General features: G+C 38.7%; 1 protein-coding gene across 1 annotated transcript in view; it reads left to right on the top strand.

Moving 5' to 3' along the window:
• Positions 1-17744, top strand: part of LOC133992635 (partitioning defective 3 homolog B-like) — a gene marked incomplete at its 3' end in the record, with an annotated part of 152272 nt that overhangs the window by 45558 nt on the left and 88970 nt on the right. Inside the window, 1 exon segment of the mRNA XM_062431320.1 lies at positions 14199-14352. Within this exon segment, the coding sequence (XP_062287304.1) occupies positions 14199-14352 (154 nt within the window).

The raw sequence follows: 17744 nt of genomic DNA on the forward strand, positions 1-17744 counted from the left end.
GAAGAAACAGGCTCTAAGTGGGCAGCCATCTGCCTTCACCACAAGTTTCTTGCAAGAAATACTCACACTCCCTCAGAATAGATTGAAAAAGGTACATTTTGCATAGGTCAGGAACTCACCAGCCTCCCAAACAGATGATAGCCACCTCCTACCATTGTCTTTGGTCATGATGAGCAGTCTGGCTGGGTAGTGCAGAGCCAGTTTTAAGCCAAGGCTCTACAGGTCCCTTATTACCTCTTCGGAACAATTTCTTTGTCTTTGGCAACAGTTTTCCTGCACTCGGTTTCGCTCATGCAGCCACTCATTTTCTTCTGAGTAGGCTACTCCACACAGGTGGTCATTCTGAGTTGTTGTGAGTGGAAGGGGGGGGGCTATAAACATGTGTTTCATTCTCTTTGCCGGTAGAGGAAAACAGGCTCAAAATAACTGCATCAAAAATAAATCTCATAAATTAATCATCCTTATCATGGAAGATTTTATCATATGATCTTTTTCCTATCATATGACCTCCAGCCCTATTGCAAACCCCTGCTCGTAAAGTTGCTGAGCCATTGGAAATTACTACTCCTGGAGGAAGGACTATATTTATTTTTTTTACCACATGGAATTATTTAGGGACTATACAGGAATAACATTTAGTTCCTGGTTACTCCAGTTCAAATACTGGTTTAGATCATCAGTTCTTCAAATGCTTCTTGGTCCCCCGGTAAAGTTTTGTGGAAACACCCTAATATTTATTCTCTCTATCTATCTCTCTATCTCACAATGACTCAGAGACTTGTCCACACCCACGTACACAGTTTCCTGTCTCTCCTTTCATGATGGGAGCATCTACGGACACTAATAAATAAACTGAGTGAATATACACAGCTCCACATAGGAGGAGATAGAAACAGTCTAAGTGGCTGCTCTCTATGGTATAGTCCAAGGGAAACCCCCAACTGTTTACAAGAACCAAATGCCATCTCTCTCTGACTGACTGGCTTTCCATCCAGCTGTCCTTCTGCTTCTCCATCTGTCCAGCTCTGTCTATCACTATACTTTTAGGAAATCAAAGATAAACTGTGAATCAAAGAAAAAGCCATCAATTGTGCAGAAAAGCAATACTGTTGTAACAGTGTTAAGATGTTAGATTGTATGATAGGTGGAAACCTACTGAGGCTAGCCTGCTGTATGCGGTGAGTGCCTCCAGAGCTGCAGGACCGGACTGGGGGAGCTGCAGAACATTAAATACTCATGCACTAAAGTGTACAACAAGAAAGACTCCAAATGATATTATGAAAATAATGGAATTGATATAATGGACTTCCAATTGTCCCTTATGATAAACACTGCACTTGTGAAGTATTTAATGTTCAGTTTAGCCTTGCAAGAACCTGTTTCAACATTACCGTAACCATGTAAGCTTTGAGGAATTTAATTAATTTCAAGGTGTTTTTAGACTGATGGATGGAGTCATTCTTCAATTGACAGAAATTGTTAGTATAGATGCTGAAAGTGATTCCTTCCTGGGTGCTAAAAACAGTTTTTTTCATGCATGGTTTGAAGTGACATGCTGAGATTGATTGTTCTCCTTCAGCTCTGAAGCAGATAAGCTGCTGGTCAGGTCAGGAGACAACCTTTCAATGATTAACCTCATAATCCCCAAAAAGTGGTCACAGATTAGAGACATGTGAACGGCTAAAGCTGCAATCCTTCTTTGTAGAGAACAGAGCAGTGATCCTCCACCTAGCATGTTAAAATAAATCATTCATCCTTACAGAACAATTTGATATGTTTTCCACTCATTTGATCAGTCCGAAGGATATTAATATCTGTTCTAGTATTACAGTAGGTGTGACACAATATATTATCCTAATATTTCTGTCTTTTTGTGTGTATGTATGTGTGTACTGCTTTGATCCAGGTTTTAGGACTGTCAGCTGACAGTTTTTACTGCTTAGCATTTTGACATGTTAATCCTCAGATAATGACCATCAAAACACGTTTTTTGTGTGTGTGCGTGCGTGTGAATCGGTGTTTGCATGTATGCGTGATAACATGATGTGTTTAAGTGTGTGTGTAGCCCTAATCAGTCACATCTGACAGAAAGCAAATCCCACTTCAAAAGCCACTCTTGACATCCATTGTTGTGTGGAGAGCCAATTGAATGAGATAAGATGGTCGAAGAAGAAAAGGAGAGGATGAAGGAAAGGATGGCTGGAAAATGAGCTATTGGGGGATGTGAGAGCTTTAACCTTGACTGTGTTTCGAACACTGAAAAGCTTGAAAGCGTCTGTGTGAGGCTGTTGAACCTCAGAACATTATTTCAGTTTTGAGACATCAGACAAAAAATAAATAAAACCATAAACAACAAGTAGTGGTAATGCGTTCAAAGTAAAGGGCCGTCCACGCTAAGAATTATAACTATAACGATAACTATAACATTAACTATGTGAGCATCCACACTTATGCATCATTCTGCTCCTATTTACAATGTGTCTGTGGTGAGAAAGGAGCGAAGACACATTAAAATAAATAAATAAAATCATCAGTCAGTTTCCAACATTAAGATGATATTTGCAGGTTTTGAAGTTTTACTGTAAATATCAGGCTAGAGGCAGATTTCATTGTGCTGTATGGCGTTGTTTCTATCATTCATCAAATCGCTCTGAAAGTGAATCCAATTATATCGTTCATTGCCATCCATTTGGGCTTGAACGTTTTTTAAAACTATATATTTATTGTTATAGTTATCATTCTTGGTGTGGATGGCCTTAAAGCAAGTGAGGGTGAGTGAGGACATACGGCGACACTGTGACTAACAGGAAATGATAGATTTATGCGAAATTGAATGCTATAATTTAAACAACAAAAATGATTAACAAGTCATATTGTTTGACCAGACAGAGGATGGATGGATGGAGACAGACTTTTTCTTCTTCTTTACTTCAACTATATTTTTAAAGGGTAACTACACACTAATTCATTTTTTTAACACCATACACATGATCATATAGGTCTGTGTTTTTTTGCTTTTTTCAGTTTCTGGACTTAAAAATTCAGTCCATTCATTCTCTGCAAAACCCTATTTGTGACTAAATGAGCGAGACTTTGAGGTCTATTTCTCATAACAGCTGCAGAAGAAGCAGGACACTGGCTAACCGTAGCTTCAGTTTAGTGCCTCTCACTCAGACTCTGAGCTGGTGGTAGTGTTAGCGAGTCTGATAAGAGGCAGCGGAGAGTAGCCATTGTACATGAACGAGAGATTTATTCCTCCTCTGTGGCAGTAAACACAACACATGGGCCAGCTGATAACTGTGCTATATTCAGAGCTTAACAAGATATTCAGGGCGGACGACAGTAACACTAACCATGATGTACACACACACACACACACACACACACACACACACACACACACACACACACACACACACACACACACACACACACACACACACACACACACACACACACACACACACACACACACACACACTGAAGAGCCTCTTGGAGTCGAGCCACCACAACACAGGTACCACACAAAAAGTTTCACAAAGGGCCATGAATGTACATCTAGAGACTGTCAGAGCTTCAGCGGCCTTTCAAATGCTCACAGTTGGTTAGCTGGCCATCTACCAGCTCTAAATCACTGTTCATGCTGCACTGAGCAGTGGTCAGTTGGGTGTCCCTGATCCTCCTCGTCATAAACTACGCAGTCATAAGTTCACCACGCCTCCTACATGTGTTGCCCTTCACTCCTTTGTTGCATTTCTTTTACATGTGTTGAGATAAGTGTGTAGTTACCCTATAAGGCAGATGCTGATTTGATTGATATATTTTAGTCAATATTCATTTTTGAACAGAAACATGTATCATTACTTAACTTTTAATGCCAAGAGTCATATGATGAGTCCATATCATGATAGCACTTGTAGCAACTTTATTGGTTAGTATTTAACCCTTACAAACTGTTCAGAGTCTAATTTGACCCATTTTTAAATTGAGAAAACACCTTAAAATTGTTTCTCTTTTAGCCAGACATTTGATGACTTTTCACTAATGTGACCTAGCCTGGGTATACCCATGCTCTCATTCCAGCGAGATTCTACTTCGCTGAGAAAGTTAGCATGGCCACCAAGACAACATTTTCGCCTGAGATAGGGAACCAATCACAGGCGATGACGCCCGTAGAGCGACTCTGTTTACATCCAGCATGACGGCCACGGAGGTGCAGCAACCGTTTGAAGCAGCAATAGATTGTGTGCTAAATAATTTGGAAGGCAAGTTCACTTTGAAAATAGAACAAAAACTTGCGCTACATGATTTCTCCTTCATAAAAAGGATGTGTTCGTGCTGCTCCCTACAGGCTCTGAATACGTCATTGTCTATCGTTGATATGATTTGCTGTAAGTTTGTCCAGTAGCTACAGAAGCATTTGATCCACATTTGATCCCGCCTCAAATACGAAGAAATGAACGACTTCTCGCTAGTCTGGTGTTAGCCAGATTAAATGTGACCTAGATTTGACCAAAAAATTGAAATATGTGAACTTTCTAAACATGTTCTTGTGCAGCTTTGACACATTTTGTTTTTTGAGTGTTTGACTCATATTTATTTAAATATTCAACAAAAAGTGTAAAAACTAAATAATGTCTACTCCCTGAAAGTTTCATTAAGGATTAATCACCAATTTATTAATGGCCGATGATATTTTCAAGTCTGAAATTATGTTATAATAGATTAATTATGAGTGGATACTGTGAAATACCCAAATATGAACAGTATGAAAGGGTTAAGTATTTCCTTAAAAAAGAAAAAAAAAAAGAATCTCATCTCCTTTTCATCTCCATTTCTTATTCCACTCATATTTCGTCAATAATACTTACAATTATCACATGATTACAAGTTTTCTCTCCCCTGTTCTCAGTGGGTGAAGCTCATACAGTCTCCTCTTGTCAAAGGGCTCCTCTGGCTTACGAGTGCCGTCGTTTAGACCACTACTGGTGGATCATTGAGAATATGGCCTGCACCAAATGTGTCCATCTGTGCCACTGTGTGTCTCCATAATGCTGTTCCATATGGCCATGTGTGGTCTACACACAGCCTCAGGGAGTCTGTGTGTAGATGGTTACCATTCACACACACACACACACACACACACACACACACACACACACACACACACACACACACACACACACACACACACACACACACACACACACACACACACACACACACACACACACACACACACACACACACACACGCAGCATATATATATGAATACAAGGGCACAAACATTCACACATACAAATACCGATATAGGCAACCACACACACCATCTGCATGAGTGATGAAACAGAAGTTGTCATTATACTTTGGCTGTGTGACAGACACTGAAGCTCTGTGTGTGTCTGACGTTCACAAAGTCACTGAACAGTTGTAGCTACTGCTGGTCCTGATGGTGGCTGCTCTACTTTTGACAGCTGAGATCATTTCTGCTTTCTCGACCTCTGAATTGTGTATGTGACATTCCACTGCGTGTATTTATTATCCTCATATCTGTTGTATGTGTGTAGCTGTCAGTTAGGAGTGGGAATCTCAATTTTCGATTGTTGGTTTCATGATTCAGAATATCAATACATAAATAATTCAATAAATAGTTATCAACAAAGGAAAACGTGCAAGCAAACTCTTCAAAAGCTTTTTTGAAGATGAACTACAAGATAACTCTTAAGATCCAGCTTTTTTATTCTGTCAACATTATTAACAACATTTTTGGCACTTGTGACTCGATTCGGAATCGTGGAAAATAAGAATCGTGATTGTTATTTGAATCGTATTTTCCTCGCCCGCCTTCATATCTGTGACCTTCTCTTTACTTCTCTCTGTGTCTTTATGTCTGAATTTCTCATACTTCACAGTATTTTTGCCCTCATTCATCTTTTTCCCTCCTGTCTGTCTTGTCTGGATTTGTCTTGCTCTGCTGAGAGGTAAGGTGACTGGAGATCAATAGAGGTTCAGCACACACACCCACACAAACCTTCACAAATACACACACACACACACAAACTTCAAACTGCTGAGCAGGTGAATTTCATTCATCCATATTCTCCATACGGAGACAACACTATCCCGATTATCGATTACCGCAGTGATGGATCGATTGCAGCAGAGGGGTCACAGTCACAAGTACGCGTGTGTGTGTTTGTGTGTGTCTGTTTGTGTGAATCTTTTTGTCCCTGTCCTTTTGTGCAGTGTATATGAGAGTGCTTTTAAAGTATATGTATATCCTTTTGTGTTAAGTGTGTTTTACAATCTGTATATAAATCTATTGATGATCTGACTCCCTCTCTCTGTCATCCTTTCAACTCATAAGAATTTTACAGATTACAAGAGTATAAAAAAAGAGAAAGGGAGTGAAAGGCGGGCGAGAAAAGCAGCACAGAGAGATTAAGAGTATTGAGAATGAGAGAGTGGGCACAAGTGTATCAGATTCACGTTTTAATCGATAAGCTCTTTGTCGCTTTATGGGTGTATCCAATAGATCCAATAGACCCGGGTGCTGGGACATGATGATTTACATCAGCTGATTTGCAAGGAGACACTACAACTCAGAGGAGAGTGTCACAACTAAGGAGAAGAGCTGTGGAGGAGTTACAGGAGGTGAAAATGAAGGGAGAGCGGAGGCAGAACTAATAGCAGGAGAGAAAAAGAAGCAAAAAGTTAGCCAGGGTAGAGTAAAAGTGATGATGAACGGAGGCAACTGGAAAAGCTAAGAGAAAGGAGGGGAAGTGAGAGGAAGCAAAGGAGAGGAGGTAAAGTGAAGCCAGAGGGGAAAACAAGGCTAAGCAGGAATATGTGCTGATGAAAGACGAAAAGGCCAACTTGTACATAGCCTCACCCAGAAAAGCTGACCCGCCTCAGGGTTCATTCAAATTCTCTTTGTGATCTGCACAATTATTTTTTTATGGGCGTCACACAGAGTCCTGCGAGGCTGTTTAAAAATTATTTCTTATGCTAGCTGTACAATGTGCCTGTATGCCTACTCAAATGACCTTATCTTGCCAACATTAGTACCCCCGCACTGACTTTCCCTCATGATGGCACCACATAGAGCTTCATCAAAATTATGTCATGGTGAGACATAAAAATTCCAGTTTTTCCACCCCGGTGTGACATCAAAAGGGCAGAGAGGGGAATGACGACATGCTCGATAGACTGTGGCTCACTGGAACTGTAAAGTGTAACGCCATAGTTCAAACACAATTAATTTACTAAGAGTACAGTTTAAATACTGTAAAACATAAAAACATAACATAGCTTTTAATACAGCCTTTCTTCTTCTGAGCTTAGATAGACACACAGGTATGCATGCAGCACTTTGTCTCCCTCTTTTCTGCATGACAGTTTTGTTTAGAACAAATGGGTGGCACTGTAACAGACAGTAAGGCACTGAGGTTAAGGGGTGTGGGGTGGGTGGGCCAGTGGCTTCAGGTTGCTCTACAGATGCAGTGTCTGCTGTGTGGAGCTAGGTGGTGCTGTAAGTCTAGTCACTGTCAGTGTGTGTGTGTGTGTGTGTGTGTGTGTGTGTGTGTGTGTGTGTGTGTGTGTGTGTGTGTGTGTGTGTGTGTGTGTGTGTGTGTGTGTGTGTGTGTGTGTGTGTGTGCGCATGCCACTGAGTGATCAAACCTGGTCTCCCTCCTTATGAGGAACAGTTGTGTCAGAGTGAGGGCTTTGTGAATTCATCTCTTGAAGACACTTTTATTATCTTCAGTTTCTTGTCATATTCAGATGTTAACAGTCATTTAAATAAATTTAAAAAAAAAAAAACACACCAATACAGCTGAGATAGCAAAGATGGCAGTGAATTAGCACATTTGCAATTTTCAGGGAGAAAAATGTAAAATTCACATTTTAGTACCACATTATATTCCCTCAATCTTCTAATGTACTGTATCATGTCCAAAACCTTTTAGCCAGTTGTAAACTGTTATACAGATTATCATAATATATCCTGACTATGCACACACACACACACACACAGACACACACACACACACACACGCACACACACACACACACACACACACACACACACACACACACACACACACACACACACACACACACACACACACACACACACACACACACACACACACACACACACTCACTCTCTTGAAATGTGTGTACATGTGCCATTGTGAGTGGTCACCCCAACCCCCAATGTCTTGTTGAGGCTATAGTGATCATTGATAAGGATATTGCTGACTACATAAGATGGCAAAGTACATATACATATACATACATACACACACACATACACACACACACACACACACGGACACACGGACACACGGACACAAGTGAATGTGATAGATTTTTTTATGGTAAGTGGTTTGAAGTGGAATTCAAAGCTCAGTGGTATACAAATAGCTGAAGCATGTTTAAAGATTATGTTGAGTGTGTCTCAGTGTGAGAGAGTGTGTTCTTTCACTGCTGTCTATGTGTGTGCTTATGCATTTTATTGATCCACTCCAAATTAATCAATCTGGCCCTAATCGACCCGATTAAAAAGGGTATGATGTATAGAAAGATGGTCTGTAGGTGTGTAAGCATTGATGCACTTAAATCTTGAACCAGGATTAATCTACCTATCACAATTTCATGCGCTCTTTTAATTTTAATAAAAGGATAGGAACCAGCTCCACACTTTTTTCTTGCTCACTCCCACACACACACTCACACGTACCCTCTCATACACACACACACACACACACACACACTTTCGAAGATGCTGAGCGGTGCACACTGCTTTTGTGTTGTATATCATTTGCATTTCACTGAAATATCACTATTTACTGGTAAGTGAGCCAAAAAACATATTTGAAGACATTTTTATAGTTTTAATGACCTCCTTGCCCCCCAAAAAATCAAGAATCAGGCTTCTGTGGTTCAGATTTGACTTGACAACCTTTCTTTTTTTTTTGCAAGTATTTTAACACAGAGTACATTTTTTTAAATATATGATGTCTCTAAATTGCCTTTTAAATATGTGTAAAAAATATAATATATAATATTTTACAGCCTGCAATGAATGTCTTAAAATACTTAATTAACATGTCAATTATCTTATATTTTTTCACAGTATCAGTATCATGTATGTTTCACTTTGATTAGAGCAGTGACCCCCTAAAGAAAGTAGTAAGTGGTGCATTTGTCTCTCTCTGAGACACACTCAGCTCAAAATAATGTGTCTAAACAGAAGAAGTTGAGACTTTGAACTCCCAAACTGGACCAATGTGACAGATATTGGTGTCTGGGTGGAAATGTGTGGTTGTAGCTTGTTAGGTCAGGCCTTTGATTGATCTAAGCTCTCAGGTCAGGTAGTCCAAAGCTCACACAAATACAAACACATGTATGTACTGTACACACACCAATTTACTTCCCACAAGCCTTCACTTGTCCCACGTAATCTGCTAAATCATGTAGTGACCACAGGGTATTAATAAATATTGGCAGAGGAGAAGGAATGGAGAAGGGTTAGAGAGAGAGAGCTTAGAAGAAACAAAGAGAAAATTATTAAACCAGCTGGTGTTTAACCTCTGGGTTTCTCATTGTGTTTTTAATTAAAGCTGAACTAAATAATTACATAGTTGAGAAACAAAATTGGTCATGGAGGTACACGACCAACATATTATTATTATTGTGTGAGTCACAAACGTGCTGAGTTTGGTCCCAAATTGGGCTGTTAAGGTATCCCTTAAAAGATTGGTTTACAGTTTTTCAAGTCTGTCAAACAATAGTTGGTTTTCTGTGCCATTATCATTCCTTCTGTTCATACTGAGCATTAGAAAATCCCTTCATAATACACTCATTATAAGTGATTTGGGCCAAAATCAACAAGCCTCCTTCTGTGCAAAAAAATGTATTTAAAAGTTTATCAGAAGCTAATGTGAAGCTTCAGCCGTCCCCTCCCTCTGTTACTACACTTCAACTGCAGCTCAACAGGGAAACATACAGAGGGGATTTTATGTTAACAGCACTGTAAATGTGACAGATATCCACTTGATATGACTAACTCAGACTGCCAAAGCCTCATATACGTTTCAGATAACCTTTTAAATGCACTCTAGCACAAAATGACTGTGTGGACACACTGTGGATTTTCACTTACATTGAAAAAACATTGGAAGGGCCAATCTTTTAATGACCATAATGAAAAATAGGAGTGATAACAGTGAGGAAAACCTCTTTCGCTGTTAATTTGGGCACTTAACTGTTGTTTTTAAGACAGACTTGAAAATTGTCAACCTCCCCTTTAATGAAGACACTGAATCTCTGTACTGGCTGCAGCAGTACCATTTTGTGGTTTAACTTGACCTCTGATATCTTTGAGAGCAGGAAAAAAGAAACGTTTTACTTGAATAAATCATCACAACAAATGAAACAAAATATATGAGAAAACTGGATATCTCCTCTCAAACAATGATTGTAATTCATTCTGAGGTACGGGAAGTTGCGTACTCCAGATTAAAGTATTGAATAGTGCACAAATTACTCTTAATTACGCTTAATCCCTCAGCTATGTAATTTTTATTTTTTCTCCTCACTTTTATTATGTAATATTGTTATTCACCAGCGGTGACCTGTGTTTGTAAAGAAGTAGTTGTAATATTACCAAATTATATTGATTATCATTGTCCTTATTTGGAATAAGTTGCATTATAGTTGTTGTGATTAGCCACATTCTTTTTTTCGTACATTTTCTTAAGGCCAAATTAAGACAAAATGTAGCCTCTTTCCTCGCTCAGAAGCATTTTTTTAAGCACAAGTATTGAAGCTCACAGATAGATGAAGGCCTTTTTACGAGGTTGTCAGAAACACGATCAAAGTAAAAATGTGTGTTTTGACAGTGGGCTGAAACTGAAAAAGAAGTTTAAAAAAAGAGAGTGTACTGGCATCCTTTGAGTTTGTCGAGGACGATGACATTTTGCTGACGAGAGGGTTAAATGTTACATATAATAGCGTGGCAGTGACGCACACTGGCAGCAGTGCTTCTGACAAGTAACAACTTATTACCAAAACTAAAAAAAACATCTACTGGAGGTCAGGGAAACAGTCCCTGATCCTCTGGACTACCCTTACTGTTTATGTGCCCTTGAGCAAGACACTGCACCCTCAACTAGTGTATTATTTAGTTTCCTTGAAGTTATGATGAGAAAAATATTATTTATATGGCATTTTAAGAAGTTTAGTGGCTAATACTTTATGCCTCTTTCTGTTTCACTTCCTTACAAACGTACAAAAATATAAAATGCACAGCTGGCTACAAACTTACACAAACATGAAATTAAATTTAAAAGCTCATCTATGATTGAATGCATATGGAAAAAAGCAGTGAAAAAAAAAAGTCCTGATGCTCAGGTAGATATTGACAGTTATAAGAGGAAGAGAGACAGAGTTGGCAGCATGTACCTTTTCATTTAGCTGAAAATGGACACATCATTGCTCTAGCACTTCACATGGTGACACTCAGACAATCTCAGGTTTGCCTTTTTTTTTTGCTCATAGGATTTTTACGGTACACTACATCTGTCAGTCCCCCTCATTATAATAACTCTCTCTTAGCTTCTGTCTCCCGCACTCTTCACGGCCATTTCTCTCCCGTTCTCCGTGCTCTCGCTCTCTGTGCAGTCGTCTCACCTTTTGTCTCTCGGCTCTCTCTCCCTCTCATGCTCAGGCTGCAGTGTCATTTTGTTTGGCAGGTCTTTTGAGTCCCTTGTCGAAGAGAACATAGGCAAAGTCTTCCTCGCTCTCATCTTACTGTCTCCTTTCTTTCCACCTCTGCTTTTAAAGAGACTCGGCAAGACTTATGTTGAATTTGTCTACCCATTTTTCTTCCTGTCAATCTTTCAGATGTTCTTATTTTAGAATCTGCCACCCTTCTCTCTCTCTCTCTCTCTCTCTCTCTGTGTGTGTTGCACATCTGGTAGCTATTAGTCTTATTCTAACTCTCTAACAGACAGGTTTACTGAAATGGATAATGGATGGATGTTTTTTTTATTAAACATATGTAGGTTTTAATAACTTACCATATGTATTTTACCCTCCTGTCTTCACTATTTCCTGTCTGCTTTATAAACATCTGTGCAGGTACTGTAGCTGCTGGACAGTAGTTTTTTAAAACTTACACTGAAGCATCTTGAGAGAAAAATGACAAATTATCATCATCATCTGATGAAAACGGGGTTGTTATACAACTAAACTGAGGCTTTACACCTCAAGCATGAACATGACAGAAATAATCATACAAGCAAGGGGAGCTAGGTGATGAGAAAAGGGTTGAGCCAGAGGAAAGGATGACATAAGAAGTAAAGACTGTAAACAACAAGCAAAGTTAGAGAGGAAGAGTGAAAGAAAAAAAAGTCAGATGAGGTTTGTTACCAGAGGAACAAGAAGAAAGATGGAGCAAGACAAAAAAGAAAGATGTGTGTTAGACAGATGGTGGATGGAAGTGTGACAGAACATGAACGTGTGAGACTGAGAGACATCGGTCGGGCTGAAGAGTTGGTGAGATATAGATGGCAAGAAAAGGTGCAATATTGTATAAATCGATAGTATTCTGATCTCTGCCTGGTGAGGTTGTACTGGGAAGAGAGTGCACGTATACAGTACATATATATTTACACACAGATATACACACTTAAAAACTTGAATAGAAGTATAGAGGACAGTTTAACTTTAGCAGGGTCATAAAAGAATACAAGATTAAATTAACTATATTTACATTATTGTAATATCAGTCATGTATAAGTAACATCACATGTTTTTAAAATGCATTTAGCTAGTTATATCAGGAGTATTAGTATGTGTGTCTTTCTAATATTCTAAAACATGTAGTTTGTGTAATTGTTGTGTTAAACTAAACGTGTTGGTATCTGAAGTCTTAAATCACTACGTAGCCTATCTTTTGCCTTTTCTGTTCCTCATTTATTTAAAAACCCAATGCAGAAATTCCAGTTAAAACTGCCTAATTAATCAGGTTAGCCTTGAAAAAAAGGAGTAATTGCTGGACTTCTCTGTACTAGCACCTGCACAGGCTTTTAGTCTGACATGTTGGCATCACTTTGCGTTTTAGAATTGCATTTTAAAATGTCAGCTTAATTTTTTTTTTTTTGCTTTCACGTGCAGAAGAGACGGCCAACAAATCACAGTACAGTGACTCACGTCGGTCAGTGTGCATACTTGTATGCACACTTTCATATTTGAGTGTAGCGGGAAGCCTCTGGCTTTACTGGCAAAGTCCCCTTTCTTTACTCTTGACCACTATAGACATGGCACACACACACCCACACACAAACACACACACACCCCCCCACACACACACACACACACACACACAGGTCTATTCAGCTTTTGCGTGGAGGCCCCTAGAACACTGTGTTGACAAGCTCTGTGCTATGTTAAGCTAAACGCAGACTCAGTGCAATACTCAATAGACAGGGATTCCACTATATAACACAGTTAGAGCTAGCAGGGTGTCGCACACACGCAAAAGGGGGGAGACACGAATGGAGGCAGTCGTTAAACAGTAGACACACACACTCTGTCGCAGGAATGCTGGGCTCCTTGGACGTCCTCTATAGCGTCCTCATCCACAAGGTAACACACAGATCATGTGCATAAACAGGTTTTCTTATTTTTCTTTTCTAGGTCTTAAGGTTAAAAAAACGAACAATCTTTCTCTGGGAAGTGTTTCTCCCTCTATTGTCCTTTCAGCTCCTGATATACGTTCATCAGCTTAACTCGTACACCTGTCGATAATTGAATACTTGGTTGAGTTTAAGTCTTGGTTAAGTTTGAATCTGAATTTGGTGGCTTCTGTTAGTAATTTATTTTCTCTGGATTTGATTTGCATCTGCTCTACGTCTAAATTTAGCTTCGTGTTATGTGTATCAAGTGAGTTGCAGCAATTACCACACTGTCTGTGAAGCAAACTGAAGCTGCTTTTCTCTCAGTGTGAGCGGAGAGCGAAAAAGGGAGTAGCAAATCGAAAACCTCCAGCGAGTACAAGTGGAATTATATATATATGAATTCACACTGCTCCACTCTGATCAAATTCTATATTCATGATGCATGAAAAAATTGAAAAAATAACTGGCTGTTTTATGTGTGTGTGTGTGTGTGTTTTCTTCTTCTTTTAGCTGATGGCGGTGTATGAGGAACAGGAAGCCCAGCAGAGGGGTGCGGCTAATACAAGTCTCGCCCCCAGCCCTGACCACTACCAATCCGAGCTCTCTGTCTTCCAGCCAATCGCAGGAGGGGAGATTGAAGTCACTTCCTCGGCCCTCAAGTCCAGTGAGTAATTTTTTTTCTGTATATGTTGGTGGTGGCCTGCTCCAACCATGACTTTTGGAGATTCCCCCTCTGTGGGGACGAGCGCAGCACTGAAAAGTCAATTAAAATGTTTTTTAAATGTTTGCAGCTTTAACCCTTACATATTGTTAAGGGTCAAATTTGACCCACTTTTTACATTTGAGAGTTGTGAAAACACTATTAAAGATTTCTTTTAGCCGAACTTTTCCTAATATGACCCATAGTATACAAAAATACAAATAAAGTGCATACATTTTTTAAATATGTGAGCAGCTGAAACACATTTTTATATATGCATATATATTGCATATATGTTTATTAAAAAAATTCAAATCAGCATTCAAACATGTTGTAATCTTCATATTCTATAAAATGTTCTCTTGGACCATAAAATAGTGATTGTGAATGTATTTTTTCCATAAGGTTAATCAAACATTTATTAATGACTGACGGGGAATTTATGAATGTGAATAGAGTATGAACAGTTCGTAAGGGTTAACTTCAAGTTTGACAATTCAATGCTGCATTTTAAAAAAATCATATAATTTAATAAAGACAACTTGCGTTGCATATAATTTACTTAAAAAACATTACACACAATTCCCACAAGTTTTGTTTATATCGTTGACAAATATTTGAAGTGTTTTACAAATGATAGCAGCAAGAAGATATTTGCTTTATCTTAAGTGTTATGTAAACTGTGTTCATCCCATCTATGGCACGGACATCAAACTGATGATGAGAGAAAGAGAAATGACTTTAACGTAGCAGAGTCTGGCATTTGTCATAGTATTACTAAAGTTTGTTCAAATTAGATGAGAGGTATTGTCCTCCTAAAGAACTCTGGCAACTATAACCGCTCTGTGTGTCACACTGCTGCCTCCAAGGGACTGTATACACTTGGTTGGGACTTTGTAATGTCAAGGTTTACTGAGACAGGGTCTAAAAATGATTTCATAGTACTTTTTTTTTTACCCTTACCTTTGGGGAACATCTGGTTGCACCTTTTAGCTGTAACCTGTAGGTCTCTACATGGACAGATGAATGTCACATGTCAAGTGATGTTAGACAAGAAACAGATTGAGTGTGGCTAAAATTTGATGTTGATGTTGAGGTCGAGACAGTGAAGGATGGCAGTGATGTCCCAAAACACCATTTTGAAGGGATGGATTTGATGGTGAAACTAAACATTTGCACATTGAAAGAAAAAAAAAAAAGGAAAAAAGGAAGGGATGAAAAGTGTTTCTTATTTCGTAATGGTTTATTGGGTCCAATAGTTTCAGAGCCATTAATGTTTTGTGCACAATGGGAATGATGTTAACTCTGAATTACAGTACAGATAAAGGTCAGGGCTTGATGGGCAGTTTTTTCTTTTGGACAGTGATGAAAACAAGACGAGGACAGCTGGGATGTTGGCATTGCTGCGTCTCAGATGAGATGAGATGAGGAGAAACAGGAGAAAGAGAGGACAGGAAGTGTACGTGTACTCTCAGGCGGCAGAGCAAAAAAACGGATGTCTGTGTCTGGTTTCTGTTACCTGGACAAGACTTTACAATATCTGCGTGACCTTTTTCTCTCTATTTCAACCCCATTTTCTTTTTTAACTTCTCATTCTTTCCCTCCACCCCTTCCTTTATGTCTTTCTGTCTTATTTCAAGTCAAGCGCCTGTTCGGTTGAGGTTACATACTGTAGATGTGAGAGCACGAGAGGGTTTTAAAGTTGTCACAACACTTTGTACAAACCTTATTTTGTCTTAACAAACCATACAGATGATGGGTTGGGTGCACCTATGGTTAGCTAAAGGTTAAACATTACTTTAAATTGCCTCTTGCTGTCAGCTAATCAGAGGTTCTGGTTCCTGTAGTTATGAATTGTAAGATTTTTATATCTGCTTTCTTGCACAGTCCACACAATCCATCAAGATGAACGCTTGACATTTAAACATAATCTGTTGAGGTTGTTTTCTAAATGTCATTAATATGTCATTGAAAAAAAGGAAATGTGATAATGCTGATACTGTACATCTACTGTAAGCTGCATTTTATTAGCAAGTTTCATTATTTGCTATTCTTGTTTTGTTTGATGAAACTATAAAAAAGACATCTCAGTTTAGAAACTGTAAAGCAGTTTATTGAACTCATGGACTCTGAGCTGAATCAAAAATGAGTCTTTTTTAACAGTAGATTATTGCAGTAAAATGAGATTACTTAGATCTGCATCTATTCTAACAGTTCTACCTCTTAAAGTAATAATATAATTGACATTTCAGCTTGTTTAACCTTCCTAAGTCATGAAGGGGCCTTCGCTGTATCATCCAGACACTGCTAAGACAGGAAGTTTAGTCTGTTTCAGTATGGTCGCCTGTCAGCAGAGATTAGTAGTAATGTGTGACTGTCGTGGGAGATTAGAGGTAACGGAGCTCTGGAGACTATCACTGTCTGTGTGAGAAGGTCAGAGTTAGGCCTCTATCACTGTCTAATGTTTTGCCTCTCACTTTAACCACTTTTTTCACTCAATGTCTCTATAAGTCTCTTTTTTTCTCCAGTTTTTTCTGCCTCTCTTGGTCTTTTTCTGTCCCTCCAAACCTTCTTTTTTTGTCTCTTCCCATGTTTTTTAACCTTGACCACGTTCCTGCATGTTACTCACTTCCATTTGTTTTGTTAAGTGTTTCTTTTTATAGCCTTTTTTTAATTTAACCATCTCTGTCCTTTTTGTGTCCTCTGTCTCTCTACTGCCAAGCTCGTTTTTGTTAGCTAGTAAGATACATAGTTATATGATGTTCAACACTTCCATTCCTATAAAATAAACTCAGTCTAGGCTCCCCTGGAAGAAATTTTGTACATTTTTAAGTCAAATGGATCCTTTTGGTGCAATCTGAGAGCAACATTAAGAGGTTATATCTATTATCTATTATCTATTTGCTTTAGTAATTGAACTACTGGTTTTATAGGTATGAATAGTGATGACTCAGGAAAAAGGTCACACCCAAATAGCATGGGAAAGAACATTTCACCAGTTCATAAAGGTTCCAAACAAACCATCAAAAAAGACTAATGCCCATATTTCAGCTCTGAATCAAAGAAAGCAGAATGAATATCCAAGTTCAAGTAGTTTTTTACTGAGGAACATATAAAATACTGTTTCAGTAAATAACTTTTTCTACATTGTGTTTCTTCAAATAACTAAACTAAAAATTAGCGGCACAAATTAGACTATTGTGGGCCTCTGCACTCTATATAATTAATGGGAAAAGCTGATACATAATTAACATTAGTATGGATAGTTTAGAGTCAAAAATGAGTGTTCTTTTAGTGATTACAGTGGATGTGGATGCATAAATGTTAAATGTCAAATATATATATATTGTACATTA

Source organism: Scomber scombrus, chromosome 13, assembly GCF_963691925.1.
Source record: "Scomber scombrus chromosome 13, fScoSco1.1, whole genome shotgun sequence".
NCBI classification, from domain to species: Eukaryota; Metazoa; Chordata; class Actinopteri; order Scombriformes; family Scombridae; genus Scomber; species Scomber scombrus.